General features: G+C 42.0%; 1 protein-coding gene across 1 annotated transcript in view; it reads right to left on the bottom strand.

The window, feature by feature from the left end:
• Sycp2l (synaptonemal complex protein 2 like) overlaps nucleotides 1–21746 on the bottom strand; it is a 60320-nt gene that overhangs the window by 11612 nt on the left and 26962 nt on the right. Inside the window, 11 exon segments of the mRNA XM_021215372.1 lie at nucleotides 3041–3110; nucleotides 3259–3332; nucleotides 9681–9764; nucleotides 11615–11741; nucleotides 13786–13835; nucleotides 14342–14486; nucleotides 16678–16726; nucleotides 19079–19157; nucleotides 19242–19299; nucleotides 20808–20926; nucleotides 21367–21448. Coding sequence (XP_021071031.1) covers nucleotides 3041–3110; nucleotides 3259–3332; nucleotides 9681–9764; nucleotides 11615–11741; nucleotides 13786–13835; nucleotides 14342–14486; nucleotides 16678–16726; nucleotides 19079–19157; nucleotides 19242–19299; nucleotides 20808–20926; nucleotides 21367–21448 — 937 coding nt within the window.

Below are 21746 nucleotides of genomic sequence, written 5' to 3'. Positions count from 1 at the left end.
TAGACAGAGAAAACAAGGTATTCCATGGCAAAGCATAATTTGCACAATATCTTTCCACAAATCCAGTCCTACAAAGGATAATAGATGGAAAACACCAGTACAAGGAGAGAAACTACATCCTAGAAAAAGCAAGAAAGTAATCTTTCAACAAACTGAAGATAGCTACACAAACATATTTCCACCTCTAACAACAGAAATAACAGGAAGTAGCAATCACTTTTCCTTAATATCTCTTAACATCGGTGAACTCAACTCATTAATAAAAAGACATAGACTAACAGATTAGATACTTAAACAGGACCCAGCATTTTGTTGCATACAGAAAACGCACCTCAGACACTACCTCAGGGTAAAAGGTTGGAAAACAATTTTCCAAGAAACAAGTTGAAGTAGCCATTCTAATATCGAATAAAATCAACTTTCAACCAAAAGTTATCAAAAAAAGATAAGGATACTTCATACTGGTCAAAGGAAAAATCTACCAAGATGAACTTTCAATTCTAAACATCTATGCTCCAAATGCAAAGGCACCCACATCCATAAAAGAAACTTTACTAAAGCTCAAAGTACACATCACACCCCATACAATAATAGTGGGAGACTTCAACACCCAACTCTCAGCAATGGACAGATCATGGAAACAGAAACTAAACAGAGACACAGTGAAACTAACAGAAGTTATGAACCAAATGGGTCTAACAGATATTTATAGAACTTTTCATCCTAAAGCAAAAGAATATACCTTCTTCTCAGCACCTCATGGTACGTTCTCCAAAACTGACCATATAATTGGTCACAAAACAGCCCTCAACAGATACAAGAAGATTGAAATAATCCCATGCTGGTCTTAAATACCAACAAAAACAACAGAAAGCACACATGCACATAGAAGCTGAACAATGCTCTACTCAATGATAACTTGGTCAAAGAAGAAATAAAGAAAGAAATTAAAGACTTTTTAGAGTTTAATGAAAATGAAGACACATCACACCAAAATTTATGAGACACGATGAAAGCAGTGGTAAGAGGAACACTCATAGCTCTAAGTGTCTCCAAATAGAAATTGGAGAGAGGGCTTACACTAGCAGCTTGACAGCACACATGAAAGCTCTAGAACAAAACAAAACAAATACACCCAAGAGGAGTAGACGGCAGGAAATACTCAAACTCAGGGCTGAAATCAACCAGATAGAAACAAAAAGAACTATACAAAGAATCAACAAAACCAGGAGCTGGTTCTTTGAGAAAATCAACAAGACAGGTAAACCCTTAGCCAGACTAACCAGAGGGCACAGAAACAGTATCCAAATGAATAAAATCAGAAAGGAGAAGAGAGACATTAACAATGACATATATCTTAAAATAATCCTTCTGTTTGTTGAATATTAATAGTTGAAAATATTAAAATCATGTTCTACAAAAATAAAATAAATTAACAAATGAATTGGACAGATGGTTTTTAAAACTTAGTCAATAAATATATGGAAAATAAAAACACGTGACAGCTTTAGCCACCGAAGAAATACAAATAAAAAGCACGCTGAAATTCTGTCTCACCTCAGTCACCAAGCGAACAACATTCATTGTGAGGATTGGATAGTGCCATTATACACTGTCGGTCAGAGTGTAAATGAATACAGACACTGTGGAAATCAGTATGAAGATCACTCAAAAACACTAAGACCTGAACTACCATACGACACAGCTGTGCCATTCCTGGGACTGTATCCAAAGGAACCTAAGTCTGTATACTATAGATTATACACCTGGCTCTCCATTTGAGGCACTGTTCAAAATAACCAAGTCACAGAATGAGCCTGCATGTCCATCAACAAATGAATTAACTAAAGAAAACATGGTAGTCAGCCCTCATGCAACCCTGCCCAGGCCCATCAAGGATAAGAACCAGCTGGGTGAGTTTGCCTGACCACCTCTCCTCCCTGCTCAGGCCCTATTGATAGTCTCATGGCAGTTATCCAGGCAAGTTCCCCAGACCCACACACAGGACTATCTGGAGTCACCCAGAAGTGATGCTGCCAGATGAGTCTCAGATATCTGCCCATAACCACCCCAACTCTCTCGGGCTGAGCGTTAGCAGCATCCGCCTTCGAAACAGCCAGACGTGTCATCCGGGCTCACCAGGAAGAGCTTGTCACATCTGTCAGTATGTGACAGTCAGCCCTGGATCTGATACCCAGGTCACTTTTCTACGTTCAGACCCAGCTTAGAGACACATTCCCTTGCTTTGGGGTTGCCAGTGAATTTAATCAACCCTGTCAAAAGTCAATGCCAAGTACCCGAAGGATTGATTTACAATCCTTCAGACCTGATCTAAAGTCAACCAGCCTTGGACAAGAGCCAAAACTTGCCCTCATCAGAGGCTGCTCAGGTGCACAACCCGGGAAACAAATCCACATGCCCAGGTCACATCCTGAAAAAACCCACAAACCAAGAAAGGCCACGACATGGCTCTCCCCAAGCCCCACACACTACAGAAATGCTTACCAAGGAGAATTATCTAGATGAATCCAATGACAAGGGACTTTTTAAAAAATAAATTATCAACATGATCAAAGAATGCAAGAAGTTTAAAGGAGATAAGAGCAAATATGAATGAACTTAAAGAGAGGAAGAAACTCCTGCTTGAAGCCCAAGAAAATACAAACTCATGCTGAAGGAAATGAGAAGGCCTGTTCAGAATTCACGAGTGATTTCCATAAAAAGATAGAAATACTGAAGAAAATTCAAGCTGAAATGAAGTTGGGATTGAAAACAAACAAACAAAAAACAGCTACCCAATCAGAAATCTCAGAGTAAATCCTGATTGGTAGGTGGGATCAAACTGAAGAGAAAATGTTGGGACCTGCTGATAAAGTAGAGGAGCCAGACCACAACATCAAAGAATAGGATTAATTTTTAAAATACACATGAAAGGAACATATGCACATGGTGATATTTTTATATGGCGTAATCTGAAAAATGGCCCAGTGGTGGTTTTTTTTTTTCCTGTTAAAGAAAAAAAAAATAATTATTCAACTACCTCTGTGTTCCAAGTTTTCTAGCTTGTGCTTGAAGCTGCTGTTCTCCATGAATGGTTCTTGGTTCACAATCTAAAACACAAAATTCAGACACATGTAACTGGTACATATTCGTAGCTATAAAACAAGGAAGTGGTGTTGTGCCACCCACTTAACAGAATAAGCAATTGTTTTATACGAATATAATTTTAAGTCTGGAAAAATCGAACGAATATAGTACCTCAGGTATGTTTTCCTCCACTTCCGGGTGCTCTAAGGAAGATGGACTGCTGGACAGGTGAGGACTTCGGAGTTCTGAATATTAGAGAAAACAATTCCCAGGTAAGTGGATCAAGAGACACACTCACATGGCACTCTGCGGTTGGTCTCGGTATCAGATCTCATCGTTAAAGGAGGGGGAACAGTCCGGTCCTCAATAAAATCGTGTCTCTCTCTCTCAGGGCATGCATGCTTGTTGGGTTTCTATGTCCATAGATAAATGAGCAGCCAGTTCCCCCAGCAGCCTCCACAGCTCTGCATCTGTTCCGTGTAACCTTCTCTCTTGCAGACTAAAACCGCCTCCTTTATTTCATTCCTTTCCCCTGTGTGTAATGACTTGATACAGTCATGCATCATTCTCTGATTATCACAAAGCAATCTGATGCCACCTTTCCTTCGCCACCTTCCAAACATGTTCGTCTAAAAATGTAAGGTTTCCATGCCTTGATTGACATCTTCCTTTCTCCACCCACGTGGTAAACATTTTATTTCCTGCTTCTGGGATTTTGAATTTTGTAGTTTACACTCATTTAGAGTAAAGACCATACAGTGCCTCTTATCTGGCTCCTTTCACACAGTGAAATATCCTTACCACAAAAGGCAAAACTTCCTTTTCATAGGACATTAGATGGAGCCATAGGCCCACCATGTTTTGTCCCACCAACTTACTGTGGGTTAATGACAGTGAGCACCTTCTCCTAGATTTGGCGGGCATTTGAGCATTTTGTCTATCTTTAATTTTTTTTTCACGCTGAAGCTAGGAGTTTCTTACAGGTTTTAACACTAACACTTGACCAGTTCTATGCAAACGTCTTCTCCGTCAGTTGTCCTGCATGCCTCTACTGTACAGCAGCCTACCACTGGGGTCTTGCTTACTTCTATGTCTTACCTAAAAGGCCATTACCAAGGTCGGTGTCAGAGAGCTGGCCCCTAGGCTTTAGGGTTGCTTGCCAACTTGTTTCCTTTGCTCCCCAGGTTCTCTATTTTCATGTCCTATGTATGGATAATTTTATCTATCTATAAAGTCTGGGACCTACAAATATGGGGAAACATTTAGGGGCTAGAGAGATGGCTCAGTAATTGAGAGCACCAACAGCTCTTCCAGAGGCCCCCCGTTTGATTGCCAGTACCCCCATGGGAGCTCACAACCATCTTTTACTTCACTTCCAGGGAGTTCGACACCCTCTTCTGGCTTCTGTGGGGACCAGGCACATACATGGTGCACATACATGCATGTAGGCAAAACACCCAGACACATAGACCATAAAAATAAAACTGTGATATTGGTTACAGACTCATTTAATCTGATTGACTCCAATTGCATCCATTGCCCAAAACTGACATGCCATTCTTCATGATTAAACATTCTTTTGTGTATGTACATTTTTTAAAAAATTTTTTTTTTACATCTCAATTGCTGTCCCCTGGTTCTCCCCATCACGGGGACCCTCTCGCCTTCCTCCTCCTCTCCTCCTGAGAGAGTAGGGTCCTCCTGAGTATCCTCCCCCAACCCCTGAACCCTGGCATTATCAAGTCTCGGCAGACATTACATGATGCATATGGGTGTTTGGTTGGCACGTATGTCCGCACACCAGAAGGCGGCATCAGAATCTATGGAACTACTGTTGAAGTTGTGAGCCACAATGTGAGTGCCAGGATCTCTAGAAGAGCATTCGGTGATCTCAGCTACTGAGTCATTTCTGTAGCCCCTGCCACATTTTCTTTAGCCATCCCTCTGTGGGACAGCTATGTTAACTCTGTAACATGGCTTGTGTGATTCATGCTGCAACAGTTTCTAATGCGACATTCAATCCATTTTGAGTTTTGCTCATAATTTCAAACAAAGGTCTTAATTCTTTTGCATGTGGATATCCACTTTCCCTTGTTAGCACTCATTAAGCACTTTCCCTATCATTGACTTTAGCATCCTTGGCAAAGGTTTGCTGATCATACGTGTGCCATTTGTATTTGAACCAACCAGCCTTTATCTTTTTATACCAACTTTATTTTCTATGGAGTTGTAATATATTGAAATGAGGGAGTTTTGTCCTGCAGCTTTGAGCTCTGTTCTTTCCTGACATTGCTATGGTAGTTTGAGATCTTCCAGGCTTCATACAAGTTTTAGAATTTTTCTATTTTGGTGGAGAATGCATTTGGAATGTTGGTAAAGACCACATGTAAACAGTAGGTCACCTTGGGTGTTGTGATGTTTTTAAAATATCTGTTCTTGCTGGGCGTGGTGGCGCATGCCTTTAATCCCAGCACTTGGGAGGCAGAGTCAGGTGGATTTCTGAGTTCGAGGCCAGCCTGGTCTACAGAGTGAGTTCCAGGACAGCCAGGGCTACACAGAGAAACCCTGTCTCAAAAAACGAGAATATATATATATATATATATTCTCCCAGTCCAAGGGATGAGAGGGCTCTCTGAGTATTCATACCTTCTTCTTCTGTTAGTGTCTTTTATTCCCCTTCAGTATACAGAGCTTTTACTTTCTTAATCTGCTCCTATTATTTATTCCATTATAAATTAGATCGTTTTCTTACATCTTGTTTCAGCTAGAAGTCGTGACAGATTTTAAAATTAACATGAATTGTGCCTACTAGTGGAGAGTGGCATTTCTATACATCAAAATAGTGTGTGTTGATTATAAAGCCAACCGTCCTCTGTCAACTGTTTCCACTCCCACAGTCCTTCCTCAACTTCTAGTACTCAGTTTCTACCGTCAAGAATTTAGTCTCTACAGATGAGAAAGGACACCTAGCATTGGTCTGTTTGGCCTATTTTACACAAACCCTCCAGGATCCACCCATTTTGATGCAGAAGGCAAGATACCATTCTTCTCTGTGGCTTAATGATAGGTTTCATGCACATGCTACATTTTCCCACCTGTGGGTCTTTCTGTGCATGGCTGCCTGGGCTGGTTCCATATTTTAGCGACTGTGTAGGTACAGTATGCCTCATCCTGAAGGTCTGTCTCTTTGGGGTCCTGATTTATTCCCTTTGGTTACATGCACCAATGTGGGGCAGTTATGCCATACGGTAAAGTTATGGTTTTGTGAGGACCTCAAAATAAGTCTTTGTAATAGCTGCTCTAATTTGCATGAGCACCAACGGTATATAAGAGTCCCATTGGTCATATTCTTGCCAATTGTATTTTTAAATAGGTTGTCATAACCGGAGTGAGTTGATTTCTTGTTATAGCTAGATTTGTTTTCTTGTTGTTTTGGGGCTAAAGCTCAACCCAACATTCATCATTCAAGGGCTCTCATTAGTCAATAGTTCTTGCCACTCACTAAAAGCTTGATACTCATTTCCTTATAGTGGATTCTATTGCACATTGTCCCCCTCTGATCACTTACATCTTACATCCCTACGATGAAGACAACTTTATAATGGTAAAAAAACAAACAAAAGAACAACTTTGATATATTGAATTAATTTGGTCTACTATTCTATTCAATGCTTGTATGTATTCATCAGGTATTCCGCACTGTTTGTTGAATCCTTATATTTTGCTAACAGGGCAGTGCTGTTACCAATGCATGTAACAGGTCAAAATGGTGGCTCAGTGAGCTAAAAATGCTTGCCCTGCAAGCCTGAAGACGCCCGTCTGGATTCCTATAAATACCCCACATAAAAAGCAGATGCAGTAGCACAAACATCTGTAAATGTGCTACTGTGCCCATAGGAGAGAGAGGAGGGAGACACAGGCAGAGGCTCTCTGGGAACTTATGGGCCATCCAGCCCAGTTTTTACAACAGTCACAGGGGGAAGGCAAAACCTGACACCAGCTAGCCTCCGACCTACACGCATGCATGCAAATTACGGTAAAGAGCAATTGAGAAAGACACATGTCAACCACTGGCAGGCCTACACACACACACACACACACACACACACTTTAAAAAAATTAGAAAAAATATTTTCTATTTTTAGCTTTATAATTTGAGGACTCTTTTAATTTTGTAAAAACTCAGCAGTATAGTTATCCAGTTCTGAGGCTTCTCTTTAGAAGGAAACCATTTATTGCTGCTTCAGTCCCAGTGCCTGCTACATTTTATGTCCTCGCAGGTCAGTTTTGGTAGAAAGCGTGTCCAGAGATTTGCCCATGTCTTTTAAGCCTCTAATTTGTCGATCTAGGTTTTTTTTTTTACATAATTATCTGTAATAATCTGTATTTCTGTGGTATTGGCTATTATGTCACAGGTTATGTGAGTTATCCTCTTCTGATGGTTAGTGTAGCTAACTGGTTTTATCTTTTTAAAATACTACTTTCACTGCCTTTGTTATTTTTGTTCCTTGTTTTGGTTATCTGCCTGTTGTGTGTTTGGTTTTACACATCCTTGATTGAGATGCAACGCTAGGCTATTTTAAACATTTTTTTTAAAAAACTAGGCACTAATTGCTATAGACTTTCCTTCTTTCAAAAAGGTTTTTTGTAAAGAAACAGTTTAGACAGAAAGTCATTGCAGAGAACTCTTAAATTAAGTGGGTGGAAGGGTGGGGTTGGAGAGTCAGCTCAGTGCTGAAGAGCACTGTCTGTTCTTCTGGAGGTCCTGGGTTCAAATCCCAGCACCCACAAGGCAGTTCACACTTCCAGGGGAGCTGACATCCTTATACAGACATGCAGGCCAGACACCAATGCACTTTTTTTTTTTTTAATTAGGAGAAGGATGCTGAAGTGTGTAGCTCTTCATGGTCGATGACCTCTGGGCAGAGGTGGGGTAGGGAAAGGACTGTTTCCTGTAAGAGGCTGGTCACTAGAAGTTTGACTGTGCTCCAGTGAGTACATTCGCAACACAAATAGGATCTCTCTCTCTCCCTCCCTCCCCCCCCCTCTCTCTCTCATTTTTCTTTTGTTTTGGGGGAGGTCATGGGGGGGCTAGGGTAGATTTAGAAGGCCTGGAAAGTGAGAGGAATTGGGGTGCACTATGTGAAATTTCCAAATAAATGTAAAAACGGCAGAAAATATTTTTATGATGTCTTACATGTCCTTCACCTCTACTGAATAAACCGATGAAGATAAGAATATTTTTCTTTCTTTTTTTTTTTTTTTTTTTTTGACTGCTTGTATGTGGATGACCGATTCCCACGGAGGCCAGAAGAGTGCGCCAGAATCCCCAAAACTAAGTGAAAGGATGCTTGTGAGCCTACATGTGGATGTTAGGAGATGATGAAATCTGGGTCCTCCATGAGGCTCCAAGTGTGTCCTTAACTGTTGGGACAGCTCCCCAGCCCCGGACTTCCCTCTGAGCACTGCTTTTCCTGCATCCCACATGTTCTGATATGTTAGGTTCTACTTTCATTTGTTTCAACATATTCATTTTTTTTCTCATGATTAATGTGCCTTCAAAAAGTCTGCTGATAAGACATAAACCAGGGGGCTGGAGAGATGGCTCAGTGGTGAAGAGCACCGACTGCTCTTCCAGAGGTCCTGAGTTCAATTCCCAGCAACCACATGGTGGCTCACAACCATCTGGCACCCTCTTCTGGTATGTCTGAAGAGAGCAATGGTATATATAAATTTAAAAAAAAAAAAAAAAAAAAAGGCATAAACCAATACACATGAGCCATCTCCATCTGAAAAACTCCCCTATAGGGGAACCAAAAACCACAGAGACCACTGATACGTCCAAGAAAGAACATCAGAGTTTTGCTTTATAGAGGATGATTGGGTACAAGAACTAAACAGATTATAAAGAAAATGTATCCAAGTCTTGACAAGACTGTCTCCCAAGTGAATCTGGCAGTGAGTTAGAAATCAAAATTCAAAATGGGAAAGTTAGCAAAACTGACTGAAACTTTGAAACACAAAACAGAAATGCTTAAAACTGCCCATTAAATAAAAATCCCAAGAGAGACATCACTAGCTGCGACACGAACTAAGATAGGATATGGCATGAACTGCACGCAGGGTTCTCCCTCTGTGGCCCTCATGCTCTCCTGACAGCAGTGCGTGGAAAGATGGTGACAGCAGCAGAGTTGGTGCCAATGTGGCATAGGTAACAGAAACACCAGCAGCTTTCCTTCCTTGAGTCTACGTGCCCAGTTGTGAGACGACCTCAAAAGTTAGTCAAACTTCCTTTTGAAGCCCTTTCAGGCAAATTCACCCAGAGGCAGGGTTTTTAGCTTGAACTGATGGAGTTATTCAAGAATCCTCCAGAAACTCCTGAAGACATAGCAGCAAGGGAAATTAGGTCTCTTCTCCCAACCCTGTCAGTAGCAGGCGCCAGGCTCAGCATAAGATGAGGGAGAGGAGACAGTAGCCATTCCACTGTCTTGCCACACACCCATGTACAACTGGCACCCTCTGTCCTAGAATGTGAGCACACTTATCTCCCAGCCCAGGGGCAGTCTACTTCTTGGCCCTGCCATGAGGCTCACCTCTCCAGTGCAGGCTGTCTGTTACTCTGGTCTTCTTTGTGAAGGAGCTTGGTTCTAAGCCTCTTCATTGAGGCTTCTTGACTCCTAAGTCACCAGGGAAAAGCACATTTAGGGTTTTTTTGTTTGTTTGTTTTTGTTTTTGTTTTTTTGTATATTGGTTTTATTTTTAACGAAATTGTTTGTTCCAAGAGTTTTAGGTAACATTCTGGAATTTCACTTGCTATGAAATGATATCTTCAACCATTCCTTGGATCTCTGTCTTGCCGATTTCTCTGTCAAGGGCTTCTGGGACATCGAACAGCACAGCAGACACCTTGCCAAGTTCTTCTGGGTTTCAACAAAACCTTCTCACCCCTTTATGTGACATGAGATCTAAGCTTCTCACTCATAGCCTTTAATAGCAGAGGCATATCCCATATATATTTAACTTTTGAGAGTGATTTTTTATATCATAAAAAGATGTAGACTTTCTCCAACACTCTTCTGCATCCAGTGCAACTATGAATTTTATGCCCATTTTGGTATTGTAGTCACTACGATGTCACTTATCAATTTTCATAAGTTGAACCATCCTTGCATTTCAGGGTGAGGGGAATCCCACTTTATCACTACGACACATGGTGCTTTTAATGTGCTGCTGAAATCAGTTTACTAATTATCTTACCAATTCTATCGCTAACATACAGCACCACGACTGAGAGCGGCTTGGAGAGGAAAGGGTTAATCAGGTTTCCACTGTCACATCACGGGTGTGTCATCAAAGGGAAGGCAAGGCAGGAAGAAAATCAGGGCCGAAACCCAAGTCAGGAACCTGGAGATAATAACTGAAGCAGGGGCTGTGAAGGAACACTGTTGGTTTGTCCCTTGTGGCTCATGTGCCCCACTTTCAGGACCATCTGCCCAGGGCTGGCATCACTCAGCGTGATCTGGAGCCCTCTCGCACAACCATTAATCAAGGAACAGCCCTATAGACTTACGACAATCTGATGGCGGTATCTTCTTAATTGAGTTTCCTCTTCCTAGAAGACCCTAGCCTGTGTCAAGTTGACATCAAAACTAGCCAGCACGTCGGTGGACGATCACATCTATGTTCTGGTGGGATCATCATATGTAATTTTTTTTTTAACCATTCCCTTATCTATGCTTGGATATTGAAGAGCTCTTGGACTCATGAAATGTGTTTTGTAGTGTTATCTCCTCTACAGTTTTTGGAGTTTGAGGAATTCTGTTGTAAGTTAACTGCTAGTTACTATTTGCTCAGAGACCCATCAAGTCCTGTGCTTCTCTCGTTGGGGACTTCGATTACTACTTCTCATTTGTGACTGGACTTTGTTTTGTGACTACAAAAAAAAATTGAGCAAAACCAAATTGAAACTGAAACCAGGGTCAGAAAGCAAACCTGTCATCAATCAATCCTTTTTAGAAGTTGGTCGCCATTTGCATCTGTCTTGGAGAGGGGTGCCAGATTCTCACAGACAAGCCAAGCTCAAGTGTCAGAGCAAAGTTAGAATTCAGAGTCACCCACGGTCCGCGAGTGGGAACATTAAACAGACAAAGCATCATGCCATCGCTGGTTTGGAGATTATTTTCCTCTGAGCCAGAACATAGCCTAATGGATGAAGGCGTCAGATGGGTGGCTTAGTTCAGTCCCAAGAACCTACAGGGAAGGAGAGAGCCAGTTCCTGCAAGACGTCCTCTGATCTCCATATGGATGCTGTCACACACATGCACCCACCCCCTACACACGTACACACATGTACACACAGGTATACACATACACACACACACATGTATACACACACACACACACAAATAATTTCTCAAAGTTGAAAAGCAGTTTCTTTCATAGGCCATATCCCAAAATACAATTTTTTATACTATAAACTAAAAATACAATTTTTATTAATACTATAAACTAACTGAAAATCAAGTACCTATTTTCTGTGTAGATGCCTCAGAAGTTAAAAGCACAGAACTGTCTTGTAGTTTTGTTTCAGAAGTTTTCAGAAGAGTGGAATCATTTCTCTTGGAGATGCCTTTCCATAGTGGTACTAGCTCGGCCTAAAACATTAACAGCCTCATCAAACATTAATATTTATAACACTCGAACACACAACACAAACTCACAAGATATTTTCAATATCCTTTAAGAAAATTAAGTATTGGGTTTGCTGAATTAAAAAAAAAAATCTAAAAAAAAAAAACAAACAAACAAAAACAAAAACGGGCTGGAGAGATGGCTCAATGGTTAAGAGCACTGACTGCTCTTCCAGATGGACCCTAGTTCAATTCCCAGCAACCACATGGTGGCTCACAACCATCTATAATGAAATCCACCCCACTCTTCTGGTGTATCTGAAGACAGCAACAGTGTACTCACATAAATAGAATGAATATTTTAAAACAAACAAACACTAAGACCTCAACATCCCCAAACTGGAAGAACACTAAAGTAAAAATCTTAACTGATGGCTCCAGCTGGGTGCCTCTAAAGCGTGGTGCAGGTCAGAGGATCATCGAGGAACTCAACAAATACACAAATCCCCAACCACCACCTACTAGCTACCCAGTCAGAACTGGGCAGGGTCCAGCACCTAGCAGGCCATCCTGGTCACTCTACTGACCTTAAGTGGGGGACTGGCAAGCTGCTAATCACTGCCAGTTCTTATAAATAAATATATAGTAGGCCCATTAGTTTCCAGACTAAGGCAGTTTCCTGACCTGCAGCCATGGTGAATCTATGGTTCAAAGAATACAACACTTACCTTCCCCTTAACAGAAAATATTCTCTAGCCCTTGCCCCAAATTACTTCCTTGCAATCCAATGCAGAGAATGGAAGAGCCAGCCTGACACCCTCACTGAACAACCAGCACAGAATTCTTGCTCATTGCACAGTTAAAATGTAGCAGTTTGATTCTGTGGGGTTTCTTGGAGCTTAATTAAGGTCAAAGTGGTATTTATTTGAATGTCTTCTTTCGGCATGGTTACTAGGATGTTCTAGTCAACGAGACAGTCAATAAAAAATAGCTACCAATATCCACAGTTTTTTTTTCAATCCATGAATTCAATAAATTATGGGTTAAATATGACTCCACCAAATATATTCAGACCAATATTTTGGTTATTATTCTTTAAATAATATCAAACACTGACCATATAGTATGACATTGCGCTGGGTATTATTATAAATCATCTAATGGTGATTTAAAGTCCTCAGGTCATATGTAGACATTGTGCTATCTTAGGAGGGATGCGATTGTCTATGGCTTTTGGTATCCAGGCTGTATACTGGGACCAACTACCCAGAGATGCCAAAGGACACGTATGTCTATCCTGACTCACAGGTTTAGCCTATGAGCTATGGAATAAAACGGGTGGAGCTGAGGCCGGAACGTTAACTACATTTTATTTCTGCAAGAGTAGGAAGGGTACACACAGAATTCTAGCAGCTACTTCTTATTAAGCTATGATGAACTGGGGATGTACTCTGTAATGAGAGTGTGTGTGTGTGTGTGTGTGTGTGTGTGTGTGCACGTGCGCATATGCGTGTATGTGTGGCATGCACATGTAAGACATACATACTGCTCTCAGAGATGGAAGTCACTCAGCAAATAAGATGAGCCATTTGTCTCTGCATTAGGATACAGAGTATTAGTGTCCATATTCCTTAGTCCTTTGATTAAAAAAAACTGAAATTGTATAACTTTATGGATAAAATTTATATGTGTTTCAACTGTATAAACTTAAGGTGCAAATACTGAAATCATTAAAAATTTTTTTTGAATGTATTATCTCAAAAAACTGGAAACTAAAGGAAGAATTACATCAATGAGTTCATTTTGAAGTGGAAATTCAAGAGCATGCATTTGTGGGAAATCAGGACAACAGCAGCATTTAAATAAAGATCCTTCAGTGGCATTCAGAATGACCAGGAAAAAGAAAAGCCCTAAACTTACCTGGAGAGTCATACCAAATATTTAAAATCTTTGAACTTCTATAATGCATACCAGGAGACCCCTGATTTGTTATTCTCACCGCCCTGAAGAAAGTGATTAAGTCTGACCCACCCATAATGCCCCAGGGCAATCAATAAAATGCACTTACTTCGTCTTTCTCAGGAGCACGGCCACTTCTGACTGGGGAGAGTGGTAGGACTGAAAGTGAGCACATTTCCATGTGAGCACACAGATACACCCACCCCTCCCCAAGTCACACATGCACACACTACTGGTTCCTGTCCTGGCTTAGTGTCTGCACTCTGGAGGCTTTTCTTATCCATCATTCAGCCTCATTCCCCGTCCCTACCTGATGTCACCATCACCTTCATACTTTGTCACTGAACTTAATGATTCTTCTCAGCTCTTCAAAACCTATTCTTCTCCAAGAGTTAGCTCAAGACCCACCCACTTCTTACAGAACATGGTTTCAGCTTATGCCAGATTTCTCTTCGCCAATTACCCACCCTTTTTCTGTACCTCATATTTCAACTGCAGGTTGGCCCCATGTGTGCAAGCATTCTGCCTTCGCAGGTGTTACAGGGAAGGATGTCCCCAAGACCACACATTTCCTTGGTATCTTCTTTCCCCATCACATATGGGAGCATACATATCCACCGACTTACTGAGAAGTAGCCCAAATAACACAAGCAAATGGAGCTTACTCCGTAGAGAACTGACTCTCCGCTTCCTCCTCTGGGAATATGTTCTTAGGGATTTCCTTTTATGGTTCTGGGTCCAGGATCGTTCACTGGTACTTGAACTTGAATCTTCCTTACTCTCCAAGAAGTCATGGTTCTTATCATTAAACTTTTTTCCCCAAACAGATGACAAATGAGAACACCGAAAGTAGGGATTAGCGGCATCTGTGTACAAATGAACATATCTGCATGCACACACATACATACATACATACATACATACACACACACTAAACGCTGATTCAGCTCGGAAGACACAATTCCTGATACAAAACTAGGTTCTCTTCCACCAAAAAAAAAAAAAAAAAAGGTACAGAAGTGAGGGGGAAGAAAGGGGAGGGGTGTCATTCCATTAATCAGTTCCCATAAAAGGTGTCCTACAACTGATGAAAAATTCTCTCTTGTCCAGTATTTGGGACTGAAAGGGGATTGGTAAAAGCCCCAAAGCAGCGGCACCCCAATATTACACCAACACCACCGCTTCAAGCACAGGTTGACATGACAAAAACAGTTTAAAACACTCTTCCCAGTGGCTGGAACGTAGCTCTTTGGTCAAGACCTTCCCTAATGTGTATAGCCCCAAACTGCACCCACAGTGAGTCAAAGGGAGGCAGAAGGGTGTCTTTGCAAAACAGGTGTAGTGAATAGGAATGAATTTACTTATAAGTACTCATTATTGTTGACTGTTGGTATTCAATTAAATGTTTAAACTGTCTTTTATATACCTCTATGGAAAAACACAGTTTTGGCCAAGTGTGCCTTGTCCTTGTGATTGTTTACAGCTTGACCTCAGGAGAACTTTACTCAGGCGAATGATTGTTCTTAACCCTCAGTGTGAATTGTCTGAGGCTCTGAATAAAGTTGGCTATTGCACAAGACTTTAGTCTGCCTGGTTCATCAGCTCCATTCTCCCACCCCAGGACCGTGGCAATGAACCACGGAAACATTCTCTTCTCACAGCGGAGCTCCTCAGTTTGTCACAGCTGTAACAGAAAACTGACAAGTACTGGTTTTTTTTAAAAAAGGAAAATGCTTGGCTGTGTCTTATATCAATGGGGTCAAAACGTCCAGACTTCCTTATTGTCTGCAGACCCCAGATGGGAAACTCCAAGTCTCGGGGACTGAGGCTAAGAACGACTACAGGACAACAGACTTGCTGGAAGCCCAGGAGCTCAGCTTTAGAAAAGCCTTTTTTTTAGTGTTCATTTTTTGAGTTGTTTTTTTTTTGTTTTTTTTTTAATACACTGAAAGGCTCAGGGGACCATGCTTCCCCTGGGAGGCCCCTACCAGTGCTTTACTGGATGAGTTGCCCTTAGGCTCACAAAGACAGAAAGCCACATCTTTAACCACCAACTCAGAAGCATTTTATTTTGTTGGGGAGTTTTGTTTGTTTGTTTTTTGTTTTTGTTTTGAGACCGTCTTTCTCTGTTCTCCAAGCTGGCCTTGAACTCATGGAAATCCTCCTGTCTCAGCCTGCGAGTGCTGGATTACAGGTGTGAGTCACCACACCTGGTCTGTTTCAATTCTTTAACTGGTCAAAATCCACGAACAATAAGTAAGTGGTAGGTGTACTGTGTGTCTCTCAGCCTTGTCTTTTTCTTTTTTAAAGCAAGAGCAAGCTTTAGGCTCTAGGACCAACTTTTAACAGGGTTAGAGGGTTGAACTCGAGCCCCACATCTGGCCTTCTGATAGATTTCTTTGGCTTTAATGTGTTAGTCACCATAGCAACAGCCACTTTTTCCCGGTGTGCCTCTTTGGGCTCCAGAGAAAGGACCTATATCACCTCTCATCCACCATGAGACAAGCAAGGAGGCTTCTCTTGAGGTTTGTGAACACAGGCTACTGTACAAAGGCTGACTGAAGGGGCTTAGTTTTAAGTCTTCTATAATCTAGTTACCAACAAATGGGGTTTTAACGTGAAATTCACCCCTCCCCCTTCTACTTTTGTTGACTGATCTCATGATCACATCCATCTAACTAGGTGAGGCAGGCTGTTACAGATTTACCTTCTCACAGTTGGTAACTTATAAAGTCTATGTCACATACTGAATGAGAAAGGAGGAAAATAAGTAAATACGTATACCAAGAGATTAGTATTGCTATTTTTCTATTGTTATCTGTCTTGGAAGGGGAGGTCTGTCTACTGTTAGAAATAGCACTGAGTTTACATTTTAAATTGCAATAATTCCTATCATTGGCTATAACTATAGACAACAGGGAGTATAGAGTTCGGGCAATTTTGAGAATGGTGCACAAATGATGACCATTTAAGATTAAATCACTAGAAATTCCTACATTACCGGCATCCTTCTGTCCTGTTCTCTGTCCCTAGCAAAGGCAGAATCTTCCCTAAAATGAAAACACATCAGGTTAACGGGGCAGGTATGACCTCAGTTCACCCTCACCCTCCCCGCAAAGGTCTGGCTTCTTGAGTGTGGAATGTACTCTGTTCTGCACACAAATAGATCTTACAACCTGTTTCCACATACACCCTCTGGTAGAAGATATTGCTGTTCAAAAGGAAATGAGCCTCAGTAGAATCCCATGCCTGCCCTGTGTGAGGAACTGCAGGCACACCAAAACACTATGACATTGCCATCAGGCTGTGGGTATTAGGCACGTAAAGGACAAAAGGAATTGATGTTTAGATTTGGGTCTCACTCCCATATGATACACACACACACACACACACAAATATTCCAAAGCCAGAGCTCCCAAACACTCCTTGCCCCAGACATTTGATTGAGGACAGCATCCTGTACCAAGATGTGTTCATCTATTCATCCACTGATGTTCATTTGAATTGTTTCCATTTGATGGTTTTCCTAAACAAAGCTGCTGTAAACATCTGTGCACATTTTCTTTGTGGACCTATGCTAACCGACATCTTGAAAACGACAGAAGATTGGAAGAAACGGACCAGCGGGTAGGGACCCTCTAAGAAGCTACCAGCGATCGTGAGGGTACTGTCGCCTCCATTCTGTCATGAACGTGGCATACAGACAGCATTTCTGAGATTAGCCGTCCTGATGAGCAATGCATCCTGCTGTCTGACGCACACTCCTTGTGTGACAGACGGCATAGATGGCACGGCACGGCTCTCATGGGCTCATCTGCCACCTGTAGCTGTCTTCTCTAGGATAAAACTTGCTTAAATCTTCTGCCTGTAGCTCCACTGGTTTGCATCTTTACCACTAAAACTTTTAACCACACACCCAGAAGCAAAGATTTACAAATATTTTCAACAAGCCGTGGCTGGTCTTTTCTGCAGTACCTATGATTTTTTTTTTTTTTAAAGAGCACAGGGGCTTTGATGAAGTCTAGTTAATCAGTTCATTGGTTTGTTGTTGGTTTTGGTTGGTTGGTTGGCTTTTTTTTTGCTTGTTTTGATTGGTTGGTTTTTTTGTACAGGCTGGTTGTAGTTTGATATCTCCAAAACCGACCCCTGCAAAATCACATATCCGTTCCAAGTATGTTTTATATCTAAGCCTATGTCCCAAGTTTGGTTCATTTTTATACAGTGAAATGATTTGGAGATTATTTGGGGGTTTTTGTTGTTCTTCACAAGGATATTCAATCATTTCTATATTATTTCTGTTCATTTCACATCAGTTATAGAATACCCTATCTTTCTCCCCTGAACTGCCTCTGTATTGTCATCAGACAACAACGACCCACATACCTGCACAGAGCCTTCTCTTATTTCCTGCTCTTTTATTTAGCTATCTTTATAGCAACACAGCCAGTAAGTCTGTAGAGCAGGTAGGGTGGAAGCCCTATCACTTTGCTCCATTTTGAAAAACCTTCCTAAGTTTCCACACAGAATTGAGAAGTAGCTCACCAGTGTCTTTTTAAGCCTACTGATATTCCAGAGCAGGAGTTAAGTACTTAGGTCTATTTGGGCAGAGTTGAGATCTTGCTTGAACAATCTCTCTCATGAGCACACTCTCTCTCCATCTACTTAGGTCTTTTTCTCTTCTCTCCCACTGTGTCCTGTGGCAGCCCCTGTATGGCTGTGTCCTAAAACTACCCTGCAAATACCCAAGTGTGTTATAACTTAATGCCATTACAAATGGTACTGCTTTGTCATTAAGAAAAAAAAAACCTGAGTTTCACACACCAATCTTGTGTTTAATCTAAAATGCAGCAGAAAAATACATCGCTACAGGGCAGCTCTGAAGGTGTGCTTGCAGGGCCCTGCAGGGCAGGGGAGTTTACCAGCACAGCTCAAATTGTCCTACCAAACACTTCACATGGAGTTTGACATGAATGGCCAGGGTAGAGGAAACTCTAAACTGTCAACATGTAGTACTCAAATGAGAGTCATCTGTGTGGTTTCATAGTCTTACAATTGTCTAAATGTTCACACACACACACACACACACACACACACACAAAAAAAAAACTGAACAGATACAAAAACATGATAGATGATACACACACACACAATGATATACTTACTGCTCAGCCACCCAGAATGAAATCCTGAAATTCTCAATATGGGTGACACCAGAGGAAACCCCACTCAATGAATTAAACCATGTGGACAAAGACAAGTCCGCATGACCTCACTGCCATGTGGGATCTGCAATGCCTCCATAAACATGGGACTTACTATAGATGCAGGTAGGCCTTGGAAGTATCAATGTGTGCAGTTACTATGCCAATTAAAAAAATATGTTGAAAATGAGAGTCACTTACTTTGTATTATTTAAGTCAGAAGCCTGATTTTGAATCGATGTTTCTTGCACATCCAAAGGACCCTCATATTCTGAAGTAACTAGTTAAAAATAAAATAATGATGAGCATCGTGGGCAAACATTTAACTAGACTATTCAGAGATGGCAGAGAAAAGTCACTGCACCTTGTTCGGGTTCATCTTGTTTTGAGTTTTCAAGTGAACGGTCTTCTGTATTTGTTAGCTGTAAAGAGAAGAGAGGGGGGAGGGAGGGAGGGAGGGAGAAGAAGAAGAGGAGGAGAGGTTGTTGTTGTTACTATGGTAACAGGGAAGCCCCAGTGTCCAGTTTTCGAGAACCACTCTGTTCCTGAAGCACAACCAAACACAATTTGTTGTGTCCCAATGACTCTGTTGTCCCAAAACTTTCACTTCAAAATCACAAGCAACGACTTGTTGTGATCAAAGATGGCCATAGTATGTATCGGGTCCATAGGAAGATCTATGAGAATGTTTCCAGGAACATCAGCACTAGGGACCGGTATTCAACTTCCCAAGACACCTAAATGGTGACACCAAAAGGTGACAATCTATCTGAAAGACTCATCTCTGGCTGTCAGATGTAAAATTTACCTCCATGCTGTGTGTTTGCATGAGGAAACAAGAAATGGAATAACTATCTAAGTAAGCCATACACAGGCTCTTATATTATTTAATTTTTAAACTTGCACATCAAAGTGCACATGTGTGATGTAACATGTCAGGCTTTGCTTCATGTCTGTATTGTGAAAAGTCTGATAAGGCAAGCCAAACGCATGTACATCCTCAAACACTTTATTATTGCTTTATAGTGAGTACATCCCAAACCCTTCCTGCCAGCATCGTTATTACCCACAGCCATCCTGCTGTGAAATAGCACGCCAGCCCTTCTCGCCCCAGCCAGTCGATAACTGAGTGCCCTTTTTAAATCTTAAGAAAGCCAGACTTAAGAGCTAGGAGTCACCCCCTGAGCTGGATAGTTTTCTGTCAATTTAACATAAGCTAGAGTCATCAGAGAAGAGGGAACCTCAATTGAGGAATTGCCTCCCGTAAGATTAGGCTGTAGGCAAGCCTGTTGGGAGTTCTCTTAGTTAGTGACTGATGGGAGAGGGCCCAGTTCATGCTGGATGGGGCCACCCCTGGGCTGGTGGTCCTAGGTTCTATAAGAAAACATTCTGAGCAAGCTAGTACCCTTCCATGGCCTCTGTATCAGTTCCTGGCTTCAGGTTCCTGCCCTGCTTTAGTTCCTGTCCTGACTTCCTTCAGTGGCAAACAATGGTATAAAAGAGTAATCATTAATAGACCTTTTCCTCCTCAAGCTGCTTTGCCCATAGGAGTTCTTGACAGCGATAGAAACCCTAACTAGGACACCTCCACTGATGGACACAAAGCCCTGAGAGCAGCAGTATTAGTCAGTGTATCCACATACTCCCCAGCCAGGGAGGGAACCACATCTGACCCTCAGGCTCCGCCCCTACATTCATTTGCTGATAGCTCCTGCCAGACACCAAATGAGGGGACAAGACAGAGAGCAGTCTAGACAGGCATTTCATGGGAGAGCCGTGTTCAGGGAACAGAGAGAATACATCAGCTTGGGACGTGAATTCAATCTGAAGACGACAGATTATTGGCCGACAGCCGTGGAAGAGAAAACCTGGGCTAGCATTCAGGAGAGGAGACATGTGCTCCTCTATCCCTAAGGCCACAAGACCCAACGTCCCAGCTCCTTTTACTCACATCAGGCACTGTCTGGACATTAAAGCGGCGAGTTATTAGGCATCGGTCAGCTTCAGCCTCTACGAACTCTGGCAGGATTGTGGATTCTTCCACATCCTCTATATTCGATAAGAAAGGAACAAAAACCAGTAACCTTCATGAGCCAAGCGGGCACTGCGTCCTTACTCTCCAAGCAATCATGGCTCCAGTACACCGCCACCCAGTGGTAAGAGCTGGTAATGAGGGTGTGCCTCGACTCTCAAATCCAAAGCGAAGCACTTGAAATTAAATTCAAGAGAAGCTGCCTTGTTCCAGTAGGGATGGGTACTGCAAAACTGCATCTCCTGCCCCCTGCCCCCCAGCATCTGTTCTTCTTGGCCACTTCCAGATGTCCCCAAAGAGGGACATTGGCAGAATGAGAAGGAGCTTCAAGGTTATGATCGGGTTTTCATGGGATGCTGTTAGGTGACCAGCTCAGGGTGTGCAGGACTTCTCCCAAGGCACCCCTGTGCTTCTACAGAGACTTTAAGAGTCAGAATTCTGCCACCTCCCAGCATACCTGCTTCTCCTTCACAGCTGCTAGGAATCTCACCGTCTTCTGTTTCAATGCCAGAGAAAACAGAAGTCTGAAATGAGGGGGCCTTTAAAAACAAACAAACAAACAAACAGTTCTAAAGCTTACCCCACAGTGAGTTGATGAATTAGAGGAGTGGCGTATCTGCTGTATTCTTTTGCATGTTGTCCTTTCTGACTTACAGTCCCCCACAGCCACCCCCTCCCCCAACTACCACCTTCTAGAATCAGCTCTTTTTGTTCAGCCACTCTCCTGTGGTCTTTTGTCATCTGTCATGGATTGAATGCACTCTTCAATCTTTGCCTATTAGAAACCCATATTCCCAGTTCAGTAGCTGTGAGAGCTGGGGTGGGTTTTTTGTGGGG

The sequence above is a fragment of the Mus pahari genome, chromosome 16 (genome assembly GCF_900095145.1).
Source record: "Mus pahari chromosome 16, PAHARI_EIJ_v1.1, whole genome shotgun sequence".
Classification (NCBI taxonomy): domain Eukaryota; kingdom Metazoa; phylum Chordata; class Mammalia; order Rodentia; family Muridae; genus Mus; species Mus pahari.
Note: the sequence above shows the minus strand (reverse complement) of the source record. Positions and strands in the feature narration are given on the sequence as shown.